This window comes from Sinohyriopsis cumingii, chromosome 11 (assembly GCF_028554795.1).
Source record: "Sinohyriopsis cumingii isolate HCF-2022 chromosome 11, ASM2855479v2, whole genome shotgun sequence".
Taxonomy (NCBI): Eukaryota; Metazoa; Mollusca; class Bivalvia; order Unionida; family Unionidae; genus Sinohyriopsis; species Sinohyriopsis cumingii.
The window spans coordinates 43,753,452-43,780,734 of NC_142971.1; the positions used below are offsets into that span (position 1 = coordinate 43,753,452).

At 36.1% G+C, this 27,283-nt stretch overlaps 1 protein-coding gene across 1 annotated transcript; it reads right to left on the reverse strand.

Moving 5' to 3' along the window:
* Positions 1-3,513: 3,513 nt before the first annotated feature.
* LOC149788033 (dolichyl-diphosphooligosaccharide--protein glycosyltransferase subunit 1-like) lies at positions 3,514-27,118 on the reverse strand. Its single transcript, XM_089974313.1, has 10 exons — positions 26,766-27,118; positions 24,338-24,402; positions 23,275-23,584; positions 18,149-18,355; positions 14,349-14,541; positions 11,235-11,334; positions 9,371-9,509; positions 7,117-7,236; positions 6,354-6,599; positions 3,514-4,318 (listed from the first exon to the last, which is right to left on the reverse strand). The coding sequence occupies exons 1-10, from the start codon at positions 27,012-27,014 to the stop codon at positions 4,136-4,138; spliced, it is 1,812 nt and encodes a 603-aa protein (XP_089830439.1). The 5' UTR covers positions 27,015-27,118; the 3' UTR covers positions 3,514-4,135.
* Between the last annotated feature and the right edge of the window lie 165 nt (positions 27,119-27,283).

Consider the following 27,283-nt stretch of genomic DNA (forward strand, 5'->3'; position numbering starts at 1 on the left):
ATCACACACCTTCCCGCAAAGTTTAGTTGGTTCTAAATGAAAATGGTACTTGGACAGTTAGAATTGCAGCTACTGTGGCCATCTTGAAAATCTTACAGCAGCTCCCAAATGGTTCCTCCTGGACATTCAATATGACAACCTCAGTGACCATCTTGAAAACTTATTGCTACTCCTGAATGGATGACCCTGCCAACATTGGAGTTCACAAAAATAATTCTAACAGAAAGCACCCTGGAATAGATGGCTTTCAATTTTATACACATCAGGTTTGGCTGGTAATACTAAAAACAGAAGGAAAAAAAACCAGTTAACTGCTCAACAGAGCTCGAAAGCACCCCGTCATGGTCTTTTAAATTTGTTCCATCGATGATGATCCAAAATCAAATATGGCTGCCATTACTAAATACAAGTGTAATTTTTATGCTAAATACCCAGTTCAATGCGAGTTGTAACATTCATCTTGTATCTTCTGAATCTAAAATCAGTAAATCTTCCCTGCCTCAAATAAGACATCCATGAAGACTTTATTTTGTGGAAAAAATGTACTTCCATGAATTTGTTCTAATTTAACCTTTGAACCTAAAATCAATAGGTGTCTTGTCTAAAGTCATCTAAAAAGTTAATTCAAAGCATGTGGTGCAGTTTTTTCAGTGTTTTTGAAACAGATCTACCTTTTTAAGTGGACATGATTTAGACTTGGTATGTGGCACAAGGCTTGTCCATTTTGTGGAAATCATTTCCTTTCATGAAGCCCCTTTTAATTCAAAATCAGTAAGCATCTTGTCTCAAGTACAAAGTTTAGTTAGTGAAGTCATGTAGAACTCTATTCATCTGTCCATGTGCTGTAAGATCTGTCGAATTTAGATCCAAGGCCAAAAAGGTTCAGTCAGGGCATCTAGTAACAAGTCATTCTGTGTGGAAAGTTTTCCCTCTTTTGGTCCTCTGACTACGACCTTTTAAATCCAAATTCAGTAGGTTTCTTCCTTGCCCCAAAATGAAATATACTTCTGTTTGGTAATGGCAGATGGTGGATAACTAGAGTTATTGCGTGGAAATGATGTGGGCATCAGACATTATAGCATCATATGATGGGGACATCAAATACAAGGAAAAAGGACAAAATGGCTAAATATCTTGTTAAAAGAATTTGTTGGCTTAAACAGCACTTTCTACACAATATTAACTGCATCAAAATGGGAACTGTGATGTTTCCCCAGACAAAATGAGGCAGCTGACCCAAGCAGGTAATGAATCCATGATACTTGGTCAACAAGTCTGATGCTCTGTCAACCAAGCTACTGCTGCTCCCATCCATCCAAACAAAAAAAAAAAAAAAAGGATGGATGTGAAAACTTCATGCTAGAATGATCTCGGGTAGCACTCTCTAGTTTTATACTTTGCATAGGGATTAGTTTATAATGAAAAAGAATTTCTCAGGTTTTCCTAGCTATTTAAAAAAAACAAACAAAAAAAAACATTGTGGGTATCATTAAAAGAACTTCTATTTTGGTTTAAGTCTGGATGTACATGTAATTTGGGCTTACTTCAGATGTGCACTTTAAAAAAACCTGCTTGGTAACTTTTGCTACCTGGACTTTAAAGGTAAAATTATTATTTTTAAAAAAAAAGAGCCTTTAACTTTTTAAAAACTATTTATTGTTCACTTTTAGAAGCTGGTAAACTCAGGCAAAATTAATCTTCATTTCAGTAAATGCTTAAGTTTGTGCATTTTGGACTAGTTCAGGCAGATTTGTGTGAGTGCATGGAAGTCATTTTGGTCATGTGAGTGCAGAGATAAGTAAAATATGTAAGGAAAACTGTGTCTGTTTTACTTGGCCTTTTCATATAGTTTTAACAATTTTTCAGTCATATCTCTATGATGTCTGCAATGGAGCAGTTTATAGTGATGTCTAGCACTGAGGCATCATGCTGCAGACATGTAGCATCATGTCCAACCCAGTCACATTATCCTGATACCATGCTGACCAGTTCTAACACTGACCTCTTAATGCTGAGTGCCAAGAAGGCAGCAGCTTGTACCATTTAATAAGTCTTTGGAATGACTTGGTTGGGGTACCAACCCATGATCTCCCACATCTAAGGCAGATGCTCTAACCACATAGTCCACCAGAGCGGTAGAGGTATACCAACATTTTTTCAACTGTGCATATTGGAAATGCAAAGAATATAACCATAATCTTTTCATGCAATATCTGTAGAGTGCCGCCTTTGCCAGATTGGGTTCAAACTAGTCTAGTGGTTTTTGAGAAGTTAAAAATAGCAATTGTTGATAGCAAGAGATGAGATGTACAACTGACACAGGACTGTATAGTAAGGTCACTACCATTAGTCCTTATGGCTAGGTTAACTAATACGAATTCTGTAGAATGGCTATGTCTGAACTGCCTTGCTGTGACTTAATTAAAAAAAACTTGCATTGTGTCATTGTAGCATGTGTTATGTGATGTGATCTGGATTTTTAACGTAGCTTTAACAATTTTTCAGTCTTATCGATACGATGTCTGCAATGTGGCAGTTTATGTGATGTCTAGCACTGGGGCATCATGCCGCAGACATGTAGGATGATGGCACATTATCCTGACACCAGGCCAATCAGTCCTAACACTAACCTCTTAATGCTGAATGCACAGCAAGGCAGCTGTTAGTACCATTTTTGTAAGTCTTTGGTCTGACTCGCCCGGGGAATCGAACCCATGACCTCACGCATCCGAGGCGGACACTCTAACCACTAGGCCACCAGATCAGTCTTCATTGTAGGAAGAAATAAAGTAGACCATTGTGGCCTTAACAGTCATTGTAATTAATATTCCTAATACATGTAAAATTTTCTGACAACCAACAAATGTACAAGGATCTGAGGTAAATGCAAAGTAATTGCTGGTACATGAAAACTATGTCAGCTTGACCTACTTTGGCCTGTGGCAAGTACCCATCATAATGAATATGCCCATGAAGTTTACATACAATGATGTCAGAAGTGAGTAAATGCAATGTGTGTGTGTGTTTTTTGTTTGTTTTTAATGTAGTGTTGAAAAACTGTTCATTCATCTCACTACTATTACTGCAGTGCGACAGTCTATAGTGCCATCAAGCACTGGGGCATCATGTCCCATCCAGTCACATTATCCTGACACCTGGCCGACCAGTCTAGCACTAACCACTTTATGCTAAGTGCCATTTGAGGCAGCTGCTTGTACCATTTGTATAAGTCTTTAGTATGACTTGGTGGGGGTTTGAACCCATATTAGTTTAACTAGGGCTAATTTTAATAAAATGTCTACTGGGAAACTATGAATAACCCAACTTAAAATGTCAGATATTAAAAAAAATTGAAATTGCATCAATCTGGTTTGTTTAAAATTTGTAAGTGCCTTTCATGGGCCTTATCTATGTTTAATACATAAACCTCATTTTAAATAAATATTTAATCCTTTCTTTAAAATTTCAACAAATAGAAACCTCTTTTTATATTGAAAGAACAAAGCCCTTCACTTCCAATTGTGTAGCTTTATTATGTGAAACATACATATTTACTATAATGTCCAAAAATTTCAGAGCATCGGAAACTAGGAATCCAAGCCGATCTTTTCATGAACAACAAAAGCAAATTATTTGCATGACACAATGTGACATAACGCAGCTGAAAAAAGATATTTTGGTATCAACGGCTTCAATTTTTATGTCTAAGTACAATATAATTTTACAATTCAGAAAGCATGACTGAATTTGAATTTTGGATACAATGCAGTCTGTGGCTGATTGACCATTAAGATCTTTTGTGATCAAACTTTTCCATGTTTTTTTTGAAAAAAAGTTTCATCCTGTGAGAAGAAAAAAAGAAATGGAAGCATTCATGAACAACTGAACATCAATTTTTGATGATGACAAATCTGCATCAACAATTGACTTGGGTGAGGGAAATTATCTGCTAAGAATAGCTGCATCATTCAAGCCAATTGCATTCACTAAACCTGATGGGTCATTTAATGTAACAATTGTTATTCTTATGTCACCAATTTTCACCCTTTCACAATTCATTTAAAACTTAATTCATACTTTATAAATTTTCACATGTTCATCTTTAAATTATAAAGATGACTCTGGAACAAAACAATTAAAGGCCTGCACATATGTCTTCCATCTTTTTAAGGATTTCTTCCCGCTTGGAAGAATTAGCTTGCTCACTTTCAATATACTGGGCCTTGGAGAGCTTGCCTGCCACCAGTTTCTCTGCTAGACTGACGGCCAAGTTGATTAAGTCCTTGTAGTCTCGATCCAGTTTATTTACCTCAGCCACCTGCAACATAGTATAGTAAATCATCTAAATATGTATCAGTGGTCCAAACAATTTCTGACATTTATCAGGATCAGCAGTGGTCAGTGCTACATACCTTAAACTTAATCTTGACTCTTGAAGTCAACATAAATATATCTTCACATTTTGAATTTTATGCCAGTTCTAGTTATTTTATCAACTGAAGTACCAATTAACTTTACAATCTGATACAATCCTAGAAAATATTTTCTTAAAATGCAGCCAGAAATACAGATGTCCATTTCACTTAAATGCACAGGCCAGTGCTTTGTTGATGCATGTAGGCTAGTGCTCTTTAAAGATACATGGCCTAACGCTTTTTCAGATGCATGTGGGCCAGCGCTCTTTAAAGATACATGGCCTAACACTTTTTCAGATGCATGTGGGCCAGCGCTCTTCATACTACTAAGACAAGGAAACATTGATACAGAGCCATTCAAGTTGTATGGGAAGGACGTTTTTTTGCAACAGCTTAAGTTGCTACTCAACATTTTTGCTGTGTGTTAGTACAAAGCCATGGTTATCATTTATAATTTTGATCTGTAAAACGCATAGTTTTTGTGTTCATTTTTTTTTACTTTTTAGCAAGTCACCAACTGCTTGCTGAGTTTTTTCTTTAAAAATGAAGCAATTATTTAGTACAATTAGTGTTTCTTATCAGAGAATCCCAATGTTGATTTAGATATTTTGTTGTCATTAATCTGTTCCCTTGGTCAAATCCAGCATACATAACTTCTGAAAGACTGATATGTTTTATAAAAGTGTATGATTACCATAATGGCCTGAAACTCTAGTCATGTGCACTACTTATTAATACCAATATTTTATTCACTACCTTGACCGGCTTGTATCTTTCTAACAAGGTTTTGGTTTTTAAAAAAAGTACACATCCAAATTGTTCAACAAATACTGTGAATGAATAAAAAGGTCTCCCCATTCATGACTGTCTTCTATGCAGGCACTATCAGAACAAGGTTGAAAAGGGTGATTTTGTCCAAAGAGTCTCAACGACCCAGACTTTTGGTCAAAGCATGCAGTCTTGAACAAAAATTACTCTGCAGAAACCATTATTTTCTTCTCCAGACTTACCATGACCTCATATGTTGTTGCGAGTGTAACACTATTTTTCAGCAGATGATCTGCGATACATGGCAGCTAGTATAACTGGGAGGTAGAACTTGGGAAAAACTTTGGAAGAACCAATGACCCATGGGAAGCTACTGGCAAGCATTCTCACATATCAACATTAGTAGTGCATGAGACTCAAACCCACGCAGAGGCCAGATGGCAGTGATTAACAATCTTTCATCACTGTATGTGGTTAAGATCTAAGTGTATCATGGAAAAATATTTTTCTTCTTTCAGTTCCTGTTTCACTGGCCATTGACCTTTCAAATCCCAAATCAACAGGCTTCTTTCTTAGTCAAGATGAACATACTCAACAAACTCTGGTGAAGGTGCTTGGCTGAGAACTTAAATTTTTGTGCATAAACCATTTTACGTCTGAGTGACCCTCCTCTTCGAATCTTTGACCCTTTAAACAAAGACCCCAAAAAAACTGGATTTGTGCAACAATGCTAGCAAACTTCTCATTATGGATGTATAAGCCCAAATTGAGATGCTCACAAGTTACAAGTAGCTGGGGGGGGGGGATAAAAATTGCTGTATCTAATCAGAATATCTACAAATACAAATATTTTAGCCAAATTTCCATCAAATTATCTACATATACATAGGAATATTATAGCCAAATTTTATTTTGCCTATAATGGGTGGTTTAGCTGAATCTTGCAAACAAGTTCTTGAGATAGACTTGTTTGTGGACAGATGGATGGGGCCAAATCAAGCTGACCCTGCTGACAGCAATTCGAATTTAATCGCTTGCATTCCATTCATCTTTTGTCAATGTACAGCACAGCAAATCCCCATGCAGAACAAAAAAACAAAAAACAAACAAACAACAAGGGTTTTATAATTTGTCATATATTCTCTATGGTATGAGAAATGAAAATTCTACCTTTTCTGCAGCATCAGATCCCTCCACCTTTAACTGGGCCTGTATTCCCTGGATTTGCTGTGTCAATTGCTTGTAGTCACCATCTATTTTCTTACGAGCAGCAGCCAGAGCCCCAGCTTCCTTGCTGGCCTTGAACTTATTGATTGCATCATCATAACTCTGATAAAGAGCACTGCGACGATCTTGAGCATTTTGCACTTCTTCCACTAGACTGGCAACTCTCATTTTGCTCTCCTTTACTTCATCCTGTATAGAAAAAATATTAGATAACCTTTACATACAAGACTGAAAATACACTTGTTACCATTTTGTTTAGCTTCAAAAATTTAAAATAAATAATTGTTGCTAACTTGATAGGGAAAGTTGATGTTACTGGTATTTTTAGCAGGCCAATACCAGACATTTCTGTATAAATATCCTTTTCTTGCTCTAGTCTCCACTTTGGAAAATATACACACTTATCCGTTAGTTCTATAAGAATGATTAAGAAACAAACATATGACACAATTTTGGCATGATAGACTTGTCAAAAGAAAAGGATTCAATCTGATTGATGACTGAATCAATGATCACGATATTAAAGCCAGATAGCAAGCTCAGGATATACTAAATTGGTCACCATTAATACTGGCCGCCATGTATAGCCTATCTTGTGCTGAAAAATGGTGTTAAACCCTATAACAACAACAACAACAACAACTAAACTGGTCTAGATGTTGATAAGACAACTGTACAGATGTTTTACTCTAAAAGCTCTGCTTACCTTTGTGATGGAAAAATCCAACCTGACATAGATGATGACAAGAACGAAGAGCAGATAAAATGCTCCCACCACTAGCAGAGGCTCTTGCAGGAGAAGCAACTGATGAAATGTGTAACGAAGCTGCAATGAACAATACAATATTTGTATTATCTTAAAGATTCATACACAAGACAAGAATGTAGAAAACTAAAAATAAGAAACTGATGCCCTACCCCTTTGGGTGTTGCAAGTGGAAAAACGCAATCACTCTGGCAGAATGTATGCATGCAATATGTTGATCTCATGTCAACAATGACTTTGAAGTTTCACAGCAATTTGTCAAATGCTGCGGGGCACAAATAATTATTCATATTACATGCACCAAAAAGAGGCACTATCTGCAACAAGAGAATGAACTGGGCCCAAGACTGGTCACCAGACTTGCGTATTTTCCTCGTAGCTAAATGCACAAACACAGGGCCAAGAAATCTAGAATACTTTCTTTTGAAATTTCCTCAGTACTGCTGATTCCATCTGTCATGAAAACTGCAACTTCATCGTGTCTATTATTTTTTTTATCTTCATCCAAATTTAACACACATCCTATATACACATTAGCACAACCCTGAGATATGTGTTAATCAGTTATGTTTTACCAATGAAATGAAATAAAATGTGAAACTAGTTCAGCATAAAGATTTATTGCAAAGAAAGGCTTATTTCTATATTATGATTGAAGTTTCCTTGCTTGTGAGTAGGAAAATTATTTTGTAGATGATTTAAGGGCAAATTTTTGTAAATGATAAAATAAGAATTAGGAACCAGCCTTAAACCTTTCAATCATCTAATACACTGCCTTCATTAATTAGCTTTTGACTTGATTTGTATTTGTAACTGACCCGAATGCAGACCAAAGGACATGGTAATAAAGCTTCAAAAACATGTAAAATTGTATAAACTGCTGTAAGAGCCTGAAAATAAAATATTAGATAATACATGTATTCACAAAGTTGCTCTAATTGGTTACATCGAGTGGTATTTGCTCAATCTTGCTAACAATGTTTTCATACAAAAGTCAAAGTCCACAGAAGTTAAAAAATGTGTGAAAATTAATTAGAAATGATCAATTTCTGAACAAGTAAAATGATCATCGATACATGTATACAAACATGCCTGTAAACTTGTATCGGTCTATGTGGCTTTTGTGCTTCTCACGATGGACTGACACACAATCGTTGAGAGGGGATAACAATTTTACTCACTTTGTTTTTTTGTGTGTGGAAATCTCTATCATATCCTAATGCATACAACACAGACCTCTGCCCGCCTTTGCATCATATACAAGCAGATTCATTTAGATTGTACATTTTGCATCACCAAGAGAATAAAAATCTCAAAACCCAATTGTTAGGCTGTTATCCTGTCTTGCCATCACAAAATATCATCCTTTGTTTCAGTGCAGAGATGATACTGGCTACAAGTACAGTTTGGCATTATCATATAGATTTGAGCTACCCCCACACAATCACATGCTATGTCAACTGTCAACCCATTTCCAACTCCTTGCAATACAGAGTATGTTCACTAGTTTTGCACATTAAGCTGTATCATCAGTACAAGGACATTTCAAGTGACATGTTTGACATGTATAAATAGCATCAGTTTAAAGGTAATGCTGTATCATCAGTACAAGGACATTTCAAGTGACATGTTTGACATGTATAAATAGCACCAGTTTAAAGGTAATGCTGTGTCCTCTGCACAAACACATTTCAAGTGACATCTTTGTCATGTATAAATAGCATCAGTTTAAAGGTAATGCTGTGTCCTCTGCACAAACACATTTCAAGTGACAAGTTGGCAAATAGCAATAGTCTACATGTGATGGTCAGTGGAATAAGAAAAGTAATTTCTGTGAGCTGCACCAGTGGCCCTGGCCACGGTCTTGTTTTCATATATAAAAAAAACAGTGTAATATTACCACAATAATAAAGAGTGCCAATATCATAATACATCTTTAAGTTCATGAGAAGATCACTACCTGATCTGCTATCAGGTTATTATGCAAGGGCAGATCTGGGTCTATGCTGATTGTGAATGTTTATGCACATTATGTTGGCTGGTACACACGTAAGCAGCCAATGCAAGTTGGCTTGTGCTGGTAATGAACCTATAGACCCTTAGATTACAAGTCTGGTGTTCTGCCAAATGAGTGACTATCTGTCTCCATATACACAATCAGATAATGCAGTATAAGAATGTCAATATTTTGTACCTCAAAGTCCTGTATATGTTGTTCCACCAGATTACTTTTGTAGAGCACAATGACCGGCCGTCCTGTTGTGTCCAAATAAGTGAAGTGTACCTGGTCCTTATCACGTACCACATCATATGGTGTCTTTAGGTCAAAATTTCTGTAAGTTAATAAAAGATTAATATTATCAGAAATATTCTTCATGGTTAGAGACCTGCGAGTTAAGAACCAAGAAAACAGCAGTGCTGTAAAAGACATGATCTTGACCCCCAACACCAAACCAGCATGATGTCAAACAAATTGGCTTGGCATTATGATTCATCCGAAGTATGAAAAGAAAATCCATCAGAGGAACAGGAAATGAAAGAAAATTAAATATTAAAAATATTTAACCAAAAAATCTTCAACACGAATTTTCTTTGACCATGGCATTCATCCAGAGAGGCAAGGCCATGTCAGACTGAATGGTCTCATCTTCAAAAGGATTGGGAAATATAAGTACATGAAATAACAGTACTGACAATGGTACATTGTATATGCACACATGTCTAATGGTCCTGAAGGTATGGTTGAGTCACGAGTTTATCGACTGATCATCAATGATCTAGCAAATCCCTTTTCCCCCCCAACAGGCAAGTCATCATTACCTTTGATCATAAAGTCAATTAGTTGGTCTAGAACAAACTGTTATACATACACCATTCTTCTTCTCACAGCCAATATGTGTGCCTGTTTTGGGGGATTTTTAATGTAGCTTTAACAATTTTTCGCATCTGAGGTGGATGCTCTAACCACCAGGTCACCAAAGCAGTCCTACAGCCAATGTGACCATGACTTTAATCTTTTGATCCTACAATCAGCAGGCTTCTTTCTCACCTAAAGAGCAAGTTATCCACGAAGATTGGTGAATTTACATGCAAATAATGTATTTTTTTTATAGCCGAGACCTTTTTCATCATTTAGCTGCATTTACTTTGACCTCGGACTTATTGACACCAAAAATCAATGAGTGCTTTTCCTTCTCAAATGCAAGCTGTTAAAAAAACTATTGAATAGGATTTATTTTGTGTTGATCATTTTTATTCGTGGTATCTTTCTGACTAGCACCCTTTCAACCCCCAAATGAATGGGAATCTTCTTTGTCTAAAACGTTTATGCAAGGCAGGAGGTACAAAACTTTAGTTTCATAGGATAACTTTCCTTCTTTCAGTCTTTGTGACTTGGTTTCTGGACTCGAAATTCATGGCATCTACCAAACTTTTCTAAGTATATCTTAAAGAAGTCAAGATATTGTGCAGAAAACAATTTTTCTTAGACACAGTGACACTGACCCTTTACCTTTCCACCACAAAATTAATATGTATATTTCTTATCTCAAATGCAATACAGTATACAGTATTGTGTTGAAAGTGTTCCTTCTTTAGTGTGACCTTGACCTTTCAAGTAAAAAAAAAAAAAAAAACTTTGTCACAAATGCAAGCAACTTACAAAGTCAGTATTGATATATGGTACAGGACTTTGAAGAATGTAATTTTTTAGTTTGATAATATATGACAAGAATCAATAAAGGCGTTTACAAAATACAAACAAGCAAAGTGAAAAAACACTAATCCAAACCAAAAAATGCAAATTTTCTACGACTATGATCTTGAGCCCATGGTAAAATGGTTGAATGAGCATGTCATAACATTGTCTAGGCTTTATAATAATTCATGCCAGGTATGATATTGAATCTACTGCTGGGTTAAGGTTATGAAAAATTTGAATCAAGTATCTTTAGAAGCTACCAATGCTGCCACAGCAGCTGAGAAGTGACTACCATGTCCAGTTTACACTAACATGGGTTTAAAGTGACAACCAATCAAATACTAAAAAGAAACCTTACTTGGAGCCTTCTGGCAAAATAACCCTGACAGTCATTTGGTCCACAACCATGTCATCATATATATGATCCACAAATCGCATCTTCAGCAGATAATCATCACCTGAGAGAAGAAGAAAAAATGCATTGCAAGTTATTGTGGCACTATTCCAAAAACTCTGCTTCAGGGGTCTGAAGACAAACAGGATTAACAATAGATCATCCCGTTTCCTTGTAGAGACAAATTTGGCTACTTATATACTGAAACCCATTCATGATTTTGTATTCCAAGAGGAATCAAAGACTGTCCAAAACAAGCAATAATTGACGCATGAATGATGGACTTCAGAACAGATGCAGGATCATACCATGAGCTCACAATGCCTTCTGGTCAGGTGAGCTAACAATTGAATTTATAACCCACAAAAGTATATCTTTGACAAATATTTGCTGAACTTTCTGTGAATTCTCAAATGCGTGGTAATATTAACAAAGGCTTCAACTTAGGATGAATAAAAGAGTGTGTGCGTGTGTATGTGTGATTTGGATTTTCAATGGAGCTTTAACAATTTTCCAGTCATATTGCTAAAATGTCTGGATTGTGGCAGATTATAATGATGTCTAGCACTGGGGCAGCATGCCGCAGACCTGTAGCATCATGACCCACCCATTCACATTGACATGCAGGTCAACCAGTCCTAACACTAACTTCTTTATGCTGAGCACCAAGCAAGGCAGCTGCTAGTACCAATTTTTGTAAGTCTCTGGTATGACATGGCTGGGGTTCTAACCCACGACCTCCTGCATCCAAGGTGGATGATCTAACCACTTAGGCCACCAGAGCAGTCATAAAGGCAACTAAGAGCTTCTTAAAATAAAACCTCAAACAAACTTTGATTTAAATGCATGTAGTCCTTCAAATTATCTGAGCAGAAATTAAACAGCCTGGACTTTCAAGAGCCACAACTCTGGAAAACTCTAAGAAAATGGAAAACTGAACTTGACCAACGTCTTTTTACAAAAAGACTCACTCCAACTTGTTTTGATCTTAAGTCAATTCAGTACTTCCAATGTTATTGTGTAAAAACCAAACTGACAGACAAAGATCAAAGTCAAACTGGCCATAATTTCATAAGATTTAGCTAGAAGACATTGAACCTAACCTGGGATATCTCAAAGAAAGGGCTTCAAAATCAATGTGTTCAACCTTGGTAGATGAGGAAAAGCAAGTCACTTTTTCAGAAGATTCAGTATCATGCATACAACATAGGAAGAATAAAACTGGAGCAGTTTAAGTAAATGTTCCAAAAACACTTGCTCCGCTGGACAAGTAGCTACCTGAATATTTTTCAGTCCTTCAAAAGTAATTCAGCTGAAACAAAAGTGAAGGGAAACTTTGTCAATAAAGGGTTATAACTCTATAAAGAGTTTCCAGAAAACAGTGGAAATCAAACCAAACCCAAAGCCTTACTTAATGCCTCATATCTAATTTAACTTCAATCGACAAAGTACACCAAAGTGACTAAGCAGAAACAAAACTGAAAGTCAAGTTCCAAGTAAAACTACAGCTACAACTCCATAAACATTTGCTAAAATATTGTGAAATCAATCTTAACCCAGACCATCTCAATGTAATATATGCATCATACCAAAACTGTTTTGCAATACATGTAGCCCTACAAAAGTTACTGCATGGAAATGAAATTAAGGGGCAAAGTTTTAGTCAAACAAGGGCCACACTTCAATACAATCTTGCTGAAAAATTTAAAATATAATCTGGCAAGTCTTTTTTTAAAATGTAAACTTCTTACCAAATTTGATTTAGTGACTAAGTCCTTCACAGGGTAATAAACATAAATGAAACTGAAGATCAAAGTTTCTGGTCAAACAAGAGCCACAATTCCATAAAAGCTTGCCAGAAAAGTTAAAATCAAACTTAACCCAGTCTTCTGGACCTAGTACCAACTTTGGTTTGAAGTTTTTCACAAGTAAATAAACAGAAATGAAATTTCTTGGAATACATGACCTAATGCAACAGAAGTGCAACATTGTCTCCTCAACAAATATGGTAAGCAACAATAAGATATGGTTATCTACCTTGCTTTTGTATATTATAGAACAATACATAAGCGTGCTATACTATATGTTACATTTTTTTAATATTAGTTGCCTAAAACACCATTTTGTAGTTTCTTCAATTTCTGGCATGTTATATAAACCATGATCCTCTATATTGTACCTATGTGCAAAACTTGCAGTGAAATTATGATAAATTTTTAAATCATTCAGTGGAATTGAGGTAGCTCAGAAGGTGTGGGTTTGGACCTATAATCAGCTGCAGGTTTAATTTCCACCCAGTTCATCTGACTTAGTGTGTTCTTGGGAATGGCACTTGGCTCCTATTTATCTCTATGAAATAGCAAATAATGTTAAAAGTGCCAACCAAAAAACAAACCAATACATTCTGCTTTTCAATCATTCATTTTTTTTGGGTGATAACTGTCATGGAGTTTCAATGCATTATCAATTTCTTTTATTACTGTGCTTGATTATATTTTGTTACTACAGCAAGACTGTTTCTGTGGGGTTTTAGTGCCATTTTCAGCACATAAAAGGCTATACAGGGTGGACGGTATATTTGGTGTAGGAAGAACCACCGATCCAAGGAAAGCTACTGGCAAGCTTTTTCACATACCCACATTGGTAGCCAAGACTTTAACTCATACAGACAGCGATGAGATGGGTAGTGATCTGCAAAGGTGAGCACCTTGGACCACTGTGGCCCCACATCAAGACAGTTTCACAAATGCAGTAATACCAATAATCACAGATACATATTGCCATATTTAGGTCTCAGCGAAAATGCACTTTCATTCAGTTCTAAAAACGTCAGGTAGTTATTGTTTCGTAGGTTCTTTCAATTACATTTTAATATTGTTAAACAAATTTTTCACATGTTTGTGATAAGTATCTTGACAGCCAATCTAATCTATATTCTCTCAATTCCTTGAATTAAATCTTAAATTTACAAACACATCTCGCAGTGAAGTTCTGTACTTAGGTAAGGCATACAGGATGGTGGTGACTGTGTACTATGCACTGCATAGTTTAATATTATTATAAAACTGTGTTATATACCTTTATTAAAAAGGTACTGATAGCTTGGCACATTGTAACCGATGTAGTACTTGGTCTTCCACCCTCCAAACAAGGGAAAGCGAGGACGCAGTTCCACTTCTACCACTTCATCAGTTTCTTTCAGATGACTTGTTGAGATGTTTCCAATTTCATCCCTGTAGTAAATATCTCGCGCTGTGGCAGGCAGAACGGTCTGTTCATAAAATAAACAATTTTAATATATAAAACAATGTGTTTATGGTAGACAGGTGCTCCACCATAATATCTGAAATGACCTAAACACAGCTATTCAAGGTGTTAAAAGCATTACACCATATACCCCTACCAATGTCAGGGTGGGGCATGGAAAACAAGCTTCAATTGTTCTTTTAAACAGAGATCACCAAACACTGGAAACACTGCAGTAATCCCTTGCCATCACAAACATGTTAAGCAATGATTTTCACAAGTATTCAGAAATGTGGACGAGTTATGTATAAAAAATAAAGTAGTCAAAGCTATATTTGTATGGAAACTACATAACCTTACTGCAGTAAAACATGAGTACCATAAATGGCAAATTATATGTCTGGGCCTTGTTTAGTAGTCACAAATGTATGCACTAGTAGGAAACGACAGACTGGAGATTATTGACCAATAGGTCTCAAAAACCTCAACTTTTCATTCTTTCATGTGCTGAAACCATTGTTTTCTTATCTGATCTAACATGACCTTTAACATTTAGACCCTAAAATTTATAGATTTCTTTATTGGCTATCCACAAAGTTTGCTCAAGAAACTTTCTCTCGAACATTCAACAACTATTATTTTTCTTACAGTCACAATTACCCTGATCTTGTGTACCCAGAATTGACAGGCTTCTTTCTTACATCAAGTGCAAGCCATCCCCAGTTTTATCCAGGTCTGATATATAGCACTAAGGCCAAAAAAAAATATTTGATGAGTGATTCAGGTTTACATAACCAAGAAAAGTAGGATAGGTCGGTAGCCTTTTTCTTCTTCACGAATACAGGTATGTGTATTATAATTAAGGTTCACTGCGAGTAAACGTACCACCTTTAAGAAGCCTCTTTATGTATTTATGTACCTAAGGCAACAAGTTTTGTTGACGGAAGAAGACCCGAGGTACTTTTTAGTCCATTTTCAAGTGCAGAACCAAGAACCTTCTGCAAACAAATGGCAACTTTCTCACAAACATGCTCAAGTGGATTTGGACCTCTGGAGTTTATGGTAACAACTCTCAAACAACACCATTATCTGTTTTAATTTTCTGGCTATTTGTTTTAATGTATACATCTGCCATGGAATAACAAGAGAGCCACCTAATGGGGCAATACATTCTCTTCTATAAATGTTATAATTAATACATACCATGCTGTTGACTTCTGAATAAGAACTGGAGTGGAGTATATACCACTTTTGAAGCTGAACTTCATAAAATAGCCAAGTTTGAAGATACTGTTTTACAAAAGGATCCCAGAAAACAACATAACAAAAAATAGGTGATAGAGAACATGCATTGTGGTATACTAAGTTCTATCAACATAGCATAAGTCATCTAGGAGAACAAAATACAAAATCATATCCTTATAGTCTAAATACAATAAAAAATTACAAACTCTTACAAAAATTAATCTGACTTAAACCTCCTTGAAATTTTCTACCAAGTTCGATCAGCAGAGCATCTATTGTTGTCTAGGAGGAGTAGGAGGCACATATCGAGACCTTTATATCCATATTTAGTACAAAACCATACCTCTTGCAAAATTAGTTGGGAGCTGGATACCTTTGCCATATGTATACCTCCACTTTGTGGTTAACATTCCTACCAAGTTTGGTGGAGAAAGCATTTGTCTAGGAGGTGACACAAAAAAGTTTACAGACAGACAGTGTAAGGACATACTGCACACAATCCTAAACAAGTGTATAAAATGTACGTTGTTTGTTTTGTTTTCCAAAAGATCTTTGAGTGATGGGAGCTTTTCCAAGTATTTTGCAATCCAAAAAGATTGGTAAAACTGTTTTGTATTTATTTCTTAGAGCACAATCAATTTCTGCATTTTTACAACCACAGAATGAACAAAGGTATTTTCGGCCTAGGTCTGCAACACAATAAGGGATTTCAATGGGTGCTGCACACTGTAAATTTGGTTGGCCTTAATATTATGGAATTTCTGACAAATACGGAAACAAGGCAGATCCAGAAGAGTATCCATATTCACTAAGAGTAGTTGCCAACATAACTTCTCTCCTCTGACCTAACATGGATTTAGCATACACAACCCTCGGCTTCTGGCATTCAACAGACAGCTGTAGCCCTTACTGCCCGAGCTGACAATGGTACATAACATGAAGCAGGTGTTTCAGTTTCCAAGACTGCTGCTATATCTGTATTTTCAACATCTACAGAAGTAGTGTTATTGATGTTGGTGCTTGTACTTGTGCTGGACTCTGGCTCAATTTCAGCAATATTACTAGACTTGCACGTTTTGACTGGTGGGGTGGTTTTGTGCAAATTTAAAAATGGTCTATCTGCTTCTGTGGTATTCTTATACCTAAGGGTTTCATATATCTGGTAATGCATTCTGCTTTTGTCCAGCACTGGTTCAGGCAACCAATGTCATTTCTCAGGCTCCTCAATTTGGGGTTTCAAGCAATAGTTTACATCACTGCACTTCTGTATTTGGAAAGCATACTGGGTTTCTTTACAGTACATCTCCTTCCAATCATTGTATTTCTGGCATTTCTTTGTATATGCCTTCTGGAGTCTATCAAGAGCCAGCTCTGGAAAAAGCTCCCTTAGATGCCTCGACAGCAATTCAGTTTCCTCCTTTGTTACAGGATCCATAGTGTTGAATGGGGTTTCCTTTAATTTCTTGAATCTATTTCTTATCACTGACTGCACAGGTTCAATTGATTCAGTCCAGGTCCATGAATGTCCAATCATGATTGACAGACAATAAATAATTGCCACCATTGCTGTGACAGCAGTTATTAAAATTCAAAGCGAGTAGAGTGGAAGGGACAATTCTTGCACATGCCATGCTGTTTACTGTTCACCACTGTGCCTGTCCATTTTACAAGCAAATGAGCCAATAAAACCGAGTATTCCGATTGCTACTTTAGTAAAGTCTAAATTGGTACAAAAAGTCATTGTTGCAGATTGGGCTGGCAACGCGGTGAACAAACACGTTACCGTGGGAGGCTAAACACTACAGTTGGTCGTGTAACCTGAATCACACACATAATCTTTTCTGGTCTAATGTTATTATGTGGAAACTAATTTCCTTCTTTCAGTCGCAGAAACAGACCTTCTGATCCCCAAAATGACTGTTCTTTCTTACACCAAATGCAGATATCAAATAAACAAACCCACTTTTAGTCCAGCCAGCCATTTACTTAGCAATAAAGTAAATACTTTAATACTGGGTTTAATCTAGTAACTGTAACACTGACTTTAATCTATGGTGTGGACGGACATATTGACAGGCATACACATGGATATACAAGTGATCACTATATCAAGCTACTGTCAAGGCAGGCTTGTTAAAACACCAATAAAAACTTAACAAATCATGCAAAAGCACCTCCCAAAAATATCATCGGATTAAGCACATTGACATAAGAACTTGTACCCTGAATTGCTGGCAGATCTGTGTTCAATTAAAAAACAACAACAAAAAACAAATCAACAGAGCAAAGAAACCTGCCAGAGCAATTGGCTAGAACAGAGAATGCAAACTGCATTTGAGCATACACTAAACATGACACAAAGTGTTAACAAACTACACCACACAAACCTTGAAAGATTTGATGGATCCGCTGGAGTCATGAGTTCTCTGGTAATCATAGCGAGAAAATGGTCCTTTCAACAATGCCCCTGAATGGCGCATCTCAATGTGTTCTTCTACTGCAATATTACCCCAGTGAGACACCTCAATGATTCGCTCCAAACTTGTTACTGTCAGGAATGGACTGTTGTTCTCACAGTGAACTCTGAGCTCAGCCTAGAGAAAAATAAGAATCTCATCCCATTCATTCACAACTACACAGGTACCAAGACTTACAAAGTATCATCAACACATCCTGTGTGGAACATAATAAGTACCTGCAAATTAGTTTATGTGCTTCACTGCTGTGTATTACTTTTAAGACAAAACTGTAATGTTGCATACACAGCATTAGCTGCCATTAAATTGCTACCTACTTTTGCTGAATAAAAAAAAATCCATTTCTTGCAAAAACACAATTCAAATTTTTATCAATATTAATTTTTGTAACCAATATGTAACAACAATGTTCCTTGTATCTATAGTAGTTCCTCGTGAATATCACTGACAATGCTGAAAATATTAACTATTCATCAGACAATGCCATTTTATACTTGCTTATATGGCAAGTACAAATGCAAATAACAAAGACATGCCAATGCCTAATGTGCCATCAGATCAGGATCTATACTGTTGGTTCTACCGATTACATGGGGTGAAATGATTCATCAATATATCGATACTTTTGCTGAAATGATACACATATCAATACAAGAGACGGAGAATCGATACAAAATGATACTTATCACATGCATGTTATTTTAGTCTTCTGCAGTCATGAATAAATAAGTAGTTGCCTTGTTATTCTTTAAAACTACATTACATCTGAAACAGCATTTGCTGTCACAGGCACTCATGTTTATTAGTAAAAACAGAACAAAAATATTTGAGAATACCCATTTGCCACCTACAAGTTAGTACAAAGTGACATAGTTCATAATCTGCCCCCCCCCCCAATTATCTTAACCCAGATGTATGTTCAGCATAAACTATACATTCCAAACGTGTTCCACATGTTTACTTAAGTATTTTACTCCTCATTTAAGAACCACTTTCACACGAATTTTCTACTTTGAATTACATCTTGACTCCTTTGGTCGATTTGAAAACTACATTACCAGTGCACTGCACGTTGAAATAGGTTACACTGAATTCTCATTTTTTGTTATTGCTTTTTCCACTCCAGGTAAAACAATAACCACCAACCAGAAATCAATGTAGCTGATTCTCTGACTGACACCGCTCTGGTGGCCTAGTGGTTAGAGTGACTACCCTGGATGTGGGATGTCATGGGTTTGATCCTCAGCCGAGTCATACCAAAGACTTATAAAAATGGTACTAACAGCTGCCTCACTTGGCACTCAGCATTAAGAGGTTAGTGTTAGGACTGGTTGGCCTGGTGTCAGCATAATGTGACTGGGTGGGAAATCATGCTACACGTCTGCGGCATAATGCCCAAGTGCTTATCATCACTATAAACTGCCACACTGCAGACATCGTAGCAATATGACTGAAAAATTGTTAAAGCTATGTTAAAAATCCAAATCACACATACACACCCTGCTTGACAAACAGGAAGTATTAGCAGAGCAATGGAGAGACTTTGCAGGAAAGTCACTAGATGTGTCAAGTACAGATTCTGTCAATGTATGCCATTGTGCAAATTGTGCAAAATTTGTACAAATTTGCACGCTTGAAGAACAGTGAAATGCAAAAACTCCCACAAATTCGTTAACAGTCCCACATATGAAGATGTGCTCGTTGAAGTAAAAAAAAAATTATTTAACAGTTCTTATCAAGACATCTTTTTTTTTGGCTAGCAACTGTTCCATGTCTGGGTTCTTTAAACATGATATGAATGGTTGTTAAAATAAATTTGATTAGAACAACCAAAAGAATAAAAATTGTGGTGTAGTTTGAACCATTCATGAAGAAAGTTTTACAAATGCGTGTTTAAAATACGGCTACCTAGAAAGCCCAAAATGTATGATTCCCTATGTGGTTCATTATGATTTAATTCAGCAAATACTTGATGATAGTGGTGATGACAATAATTTTTATAGTCATGAAGTATATGAGATTATTGGTGCTGGGAAAGTATTAATGGAGATACCTGTGAGTGATTTTGAGCCGAAACAAAAATATAGACGACATGATCCTATCAGTGATATTTCGAAATTAAATGTACAAAGGGCAGAATATTGAGCCTAATTAAAATACAGACCTGAGCCTAATTAAAATACAGGCAATTCAAAAGTAAAATGCAATTTTCATTTTAATTAATCAAATCTGCCCTAAGATCATATGCTACAAAACCATATACATGCCTCCTGTTAGGGTTAAGAGAAATTGAAAAAATAGGAGTTGAAAAAATGCAATTATGAAATAGAGACATATATTTCTGCACAAGCATTGATGAACTAACTACCCGTATACAGCATTATGGAAAAGATAAGAAATTTGGCATAGTAGTCGGTAAACAACTGATTTAACAAAGGAAATTTATGTTAGTGAAAAATCCTATTTTGAAGCAGATGTATCCAAAAGATTATGTGATCACTAAAAATTGTACAAAACAATCACAATCATCAGTTTCCAAACATATTCAATCTGACAAGGATAGCTATCTATATTTCCCTTCAGAAGGAAGCATGGAATATTGATACAAAGAAAAGAGCAGCAGAGTATGCTCAGAATTAATTAACAGATTCATGCTTATACAACAAGAGGTAACATCTGTCAAAGATGTTGACTTCAGTAGAGCTATAAGAAGTCAAGCAAGAAGAGGGACAGATATTAAAGTTTAGATAGATATCGACCTATGACCATTTCTTCCTCCTCTCCTTTTTTTTTATGATATAAGAGGTCTCCTTTAAGATAAAATCATGTCATCATTTCTCCTTAAATTGTACATGGGAAACAAATTTGGAATTTCCTTTTTATGCAAAGATATTTAACCCTTTACCTCATGCAAGTGTCTTTGGATGCCTTTACTCCATTCGCATGGAAGCGCCTTTTGACGCCTGCTGTAAACATCAGCCATTTTGAGCTGGTTTTCGTAGCGCCACCTTCGGGGAAAACCCCCCCATTAGATACTACATTCATTTCTGTGAATGACAATTACGTCAGATCACGTGGTCGCTATGCATGCATTGGTCGCCATCTGCTATTTAAAGTAACTGGGTCATAATCTCCACTCTCAAAAATGTTGGTCGCAGATTTCATTCAATACATACGAAGTTTTCAAGATTAGAATAACAACTAACTTAGGTAAAGGCTCTGATATTGATGTAGGCAGCAATTAGTTTTTATAAATTATCAAATTCAGATGTCTTAGTGATGTAGACGCAGATAAAAACCTTGTAAATTTCGAGTATCGGAAATGGCAGCTACAGTTGGTCACGCGGCTTCACTGACATGACGGTGAACGAGTTCTCTCGATTTTGAAGCACATAAAAAATTCTTCCGTGAAAAATAATTACACAGCTGTAACAATCTGACTTTACTCTTAAATTTATCCACATATAATAGATGTGTACCAAAAATGTAAAATTGCTGTTAAACATAACAAACTACATTGCTTAACAGTTCACAGGCAAGATTTCATTCAGAACTTACGAAGTTTACACGATTAGGATCACAACTATGAAAGATTCAATAACTTCGGTAAAGGCTCTGATATTTATGTAGGCAGCAATTAGTTTTTATTGCTTATCAAATTCAGATGACTTAGTGATGTAGACACAGACGAAAAACATGCAAATTTCGAGTATGGAAAATGGCAGCTACGGTTGGTCACGCGGTCTCACTGACATGATGGTGAACGAGTTCTCTCTCGATTTTAAAGCACATAAAAAATTCTTTTGTGAAAAATAATTACACAGCTATAACAATCGGACTTTACTCTTATATTTTTCCACATATAATAGATGTGTACCAAAAATGTAAAATGGTTAAAACTGCTGCTAAACGTAACATACACTACATTGCTTAACAGTTCACAGGCAGACCTATGCGTGTGCTGTTGACTAGGTAAGAGGTGTTCTATTTATAGCGTGCTGCACTTTGTCACTATGCTCTATGAGGTAAAGGGTTAACCAGTGAATGAAGGTGCTGATCTAATAAATGAAATTTGCATAGGATGAGCGATGGGGCAGATTTCAAACTGCTCAAGTTTATCACCTTGTGTTAGGTTAAAAGAAAATTGTAGAATAGGACTGGGTGTAGGCAATTTTTTTCCTTCTTCACTAACAAATACAAGTACCTGTGGATGCAGCAGTCTTTTGCATCTGCAGGAAATAAAATGTGACAGATTTTGTTGGAACTCAACCATATTCGCAATGCCTGGATTTGTGCTAGATGAGATTTTCTTTCCATGAGGAAACTGCATTATTTCTTCTGTTTTGAAGATAAGAAGTGTAACTGAGACACAAAAATGGTAATAATGTTTTCAAATCATTCATGTTGTACAAAACAAAGGGAGTTAAATGGATCCATCATTAAATGGCCTAAAATGTTGGATAAAACTCGCAGCAACCAATATGTTTGAAAGTAATGCGGATATCTTCTCATCAATGATAATTATGTATAAATGTATGACAACTATATGTCTATTTGTAGTATGCATACCGGAAATATAACCAAGAATGTCAAAATACATGAAAAGGTACCACCGACCTTTCAAAGATGGAAAGTTCATCGAATTCATATGTGTATTGATATGCACTGTATCGCAAGCTGTATATCATGAATGGTATCGTTATGTGGCACTGGTTATTGTTCACCCCAACTGATATTCTAACAAACTGCATAGTCCAAGCTCAAATGGTACAGTATGTGCAGTTGGACTTGTGAGTATATATGGTGTTCAAAATGATTGTCTTTCTCTGTATTTTTTTTAATAAAAATTCATTTTTTTTCTATGGTACTGATGCATACAGTAATATAAACAGAAACAACAGGGGAGAACTTTGAAGTGTCTTAAAATCAAAGAGATCTCTTGCTACCCATGTTACAAAGGTAACTATATGCAATTGATTGGTAATGTTTTCTGCATTTTGCCAACACATAAAACAAGGCAATGTATAGAAATTTACCTCTGAGAATGGTGCCTGATTCTCATAGGGCCCATAGGTAATAGTGTTATCACTCTGAGAAACTGGTTTCGTCTTGGTGTAGGATTCTATATTTGATGAAAATGTTTTGACTATAGTAGTTTGCGTGGTAGTTTTATAAGGTGAGTAGAAGTAAAGATTTCCCAAAAAGACCACAAACTGTTTCTCCCCCTGGACAATTTCGGTGGGGAAAGGCTGCAATGCATGGGTGTACAATGCCTCCACTGCAACTGCAATGGTTTTTCCAGTCAGGAGTGCCATCGGTAGCTGCACTCGCCAGAACTGTTTGTCCCTGCAAAGGAATGTGACAAAATCAACTATAGCTATTGTATACTACAGGGCCACACTGATAAAAGCATGTAAATAAACTGTCCCTGCAAGCCTTTATTTGAATCTACACCGATGCCCTGCACGATAATTACCTTGAAATTACACGTGCAACTTGTACACAATGCTTTTCCACACTGAGGGTGTTTGTGACTTAGCTTTATCCTTGCTGACCAACACTCACTGGTCATGCAAACATTTTTATGATAACATAATTAAAGGTCAGACGCGTTTTGATTTACAACATCCAGAAGTGTTTCTTTTGTACCTAGGGAATGTAGGGTATTCAAATTACTCAAAGGGATCATTTGAAAAGAATACAAAACTCTAAACTGCATCTCTGAATCACTACTCATGCTGAATGTGCTTTCCTCAGTCCTAAGTCTGTTTGACTGTAACAGAAGTGAGTTTACTTTTGTTAAATTACTTTAGTACTTTAATAATTACACTTTTATACTGGTTGTCAACTTATCAGTTTTAGCACAACAGCTTCAAATTTTGTGATTTTCTTGATGTTTATCGTAATTTCAAGAATTCTAATAGCAGTTTTTTCTCTTAATTTTTTTCTTCTTCACTTAATAAAAGCAGAAAAATTCTGAATTTGTTTTATTTTCTTACTCGCTGGTAAAAAAATTGTTATGGACTGTACCAACTTGCATATTTTGTTTAGCTTATCACAATACAAACTGACTTAGCAATACCCAGCTCTAATGCATACCCATGCCCATCAACTGTAGCTTGGCCAACTGTTAGTGGGGTCTCTTTATCACCCTCTCCTTTAACCTGTAAAAGAAAAAATCAAGGAATTTTATCAATGCTGTAGTTAAATCTCATCTGTCAGCATATTAAAGATATAATGAATGCTATGCAAGATATTTATGAGAAAATAAATAATATTCATATTGATTTAATGCAGGTATATCTCGATGAAATGTCATTAAAGTTTGCTAGGCTGGCTAATAAGCGGCTACCCTATGCCGACACCAAATAGTGTAGGCGAATTCCAACTTTGTGATAGGCAGTGGACTCTGACCCTACACCTGAACATCAACGTTAAATATCAAAAAAAGGGGTGGCATGGGTCAGACTAAACAGACTAAAATGTGGTGGGAAGGGTCAGTGGAAATTCGGGCCATGTAAAAATGGTCCTTCAAAATCAGTAATGTACTTAAATGGTACATGGATGAAAAATATGGAATGTCTTATTTACAGTGGTGCAAGATATGAGTGATTAATTGCAGATACAGATGTAGTATCAAAATTGTACAATGGAGTCATCAAGGTTTTACCTGCAACAAGTTAGTTACCTTGTGTTAATTGTGACTGTACACACTAGTTTCCCTGCAATCAAGGACCTGTGTTAAATTATACATGACATTAACCGCAGATAGTATCAAAATCGTACAATGGAGTCATCAAGGTTTTACCTGCAATAAGTTAGTTACCTTGTGTTAATTGGCGACTGTACACACTAGTTTCCCTGCAATCAAGTACCTGTGTTAAATTATACATGACATGAAGCAAAGGAGAATCTTATGGTAATGGATGTCATTAAATTTGCAAGGTATTTAAATCCAAAGGAATCTGATGTTTTATCAGTACGACAAAATCTCTGACACATTAAATCACCTTATCGGTACTATAAATTAAGACAGGACTGCAAATGTAACCAAACCCTCCACTTGAATTGACTTTTCTCATGTGTCTTTTACTGCTTCAAAATCACATGAAGAATGAAAAAATACACATATCCAATCAAAAGACAGTAACGTGCCAACACATAACTATCACATGAATCCAATCCGGCGAATAAGCCTTTATTTTCACCGTTACGGTCACAAACCTTTTCTACACAAATCCATCAGACAAAAGTAGCCCATTCTACCAGTTTCTACCCTGCAGTAAATATGTTAGGATCTAATAATCGTACCGAACACAAAACAGAATCCGTGTTATTTTTTAATACTAGGGAAATTTAATAATGCGGAATCAATCAATTAGTTGAATTTGCTCAAAATAATGAATGCTCTTATCTACAGTTGCTGATAGCGTTCAGACTGTCCTGGCATTGTATACACATTAATCCTGATAATTATAATATTTTGTGTTACCTGTCTCATCTGTGTGTCTATCTCTCTCACAAACACATCACCATCAATGGTTAATCAGTGGTATAAAGTATCAGCTTTTCTCCATTCCTACTGTTGTTTCTCTCTATCGTTATCATCATCAAAATAAATAGTGCATCTCTCATACAAGTATCATATTTTCTACTTCACTATTATTTTCTGTTATGGAAAAACCTTAGTACAAACAACATAATATTACCAAGTGGCAACTTATAGAAAGTCACTCAAACACATTTTTCAATCTACCAAGTCCATTTTAATATTTGAAGTGTGATGATGTCATCAACCGTTATTTCTACTATCTAAAATATTTCTGACCAGGAAATTTATATCAGATTATCATATGATACAAACTGAAATAAAAAGCAGGTTAAATATTCTATCTTGCAAAATTACTTTCATGATGTTATGCAGCTTTTGGTAGAATGCACTACTTCCGTCTGATGGATTTGTGTAGAAAGGGTTTGTGACTGTAATGGTGAAAATAGAGGTTAATTTGCCGATTGGATTCATGCAATGGTCGTCTGAGAGTTATATGTTGGTACGTTACTGTCTTCTGAATGGCTATGTGTAATGTTTCAGTCTTCTTGCGATCCTGAAGCGATAAAAGATGCGAAAGAAAAGTCTAATCGAGCATAGGGTTGTGTCATGCTTGCACTCCTTGTGTTAATTTATAGTACCAAAAAGGTGATTTCATGTTGTCATTGATTTCGTCGTACTTTATTGATAAAACGTTAGACTCTTGTGTTAAATTGTACAAATGAGGAAAATTGTGAAGTCTTCCTTACGGTAGTGTGAACTACAAGTGATTAATTGCGCCGATACTACAAGACAGTTAGACAAGACAGTAAATTTGGAGTGATTAAATGCGTCGATACTACAAGACAGTTAGCGGGGAGCCATCCAGCGCTGAGAGTTAGAAGAGAGATACCTTGCATTATTTGGGAATAGAGAAATGGTGTTAGCAGGTGCTTCATCTTTTCACGCATAAATGACGAGTAGTTAGACAAAACTCACCGTGGCACCAACGTAGGATATGTAGTTCTGCAAAGATGGATCCAATGCAAATAAAAAGAAGCCGGCTGATGATGTGCCACCATTTTCAACAGTTACAACCGAGTGTACTTTAACTATGTGGGAAGTAATATCTATCTTCCTCTCCACTTTAGACAGGACCAAATCTCCATTAATTGAGTCTTGTCGCACTTTTGCTCCATTGCAAAATAAAAACAAAACCGCTAAGACCAGATATGCATGCGTATGCATTTTTCCCTTATGTAAACACCAAGGATTATTTAGATTCAATTTCAGATGATATATTTCAAACCGGCTTCCAAAATAAAACCGGAAGTTGTTGTCGTAAACCGGATGCTGAGGTGGAAAGTAAAGCGGTGTATGGGAATAGCACATTCGTACAAATAAATATTGCTCTATATAGCAGATACAATATATCTAGTTGACAAACTATATATATTTATCACTAACTATTTGGAATTTTTAGTCTCAAAACATTCATATACCATTTTAAAATACGA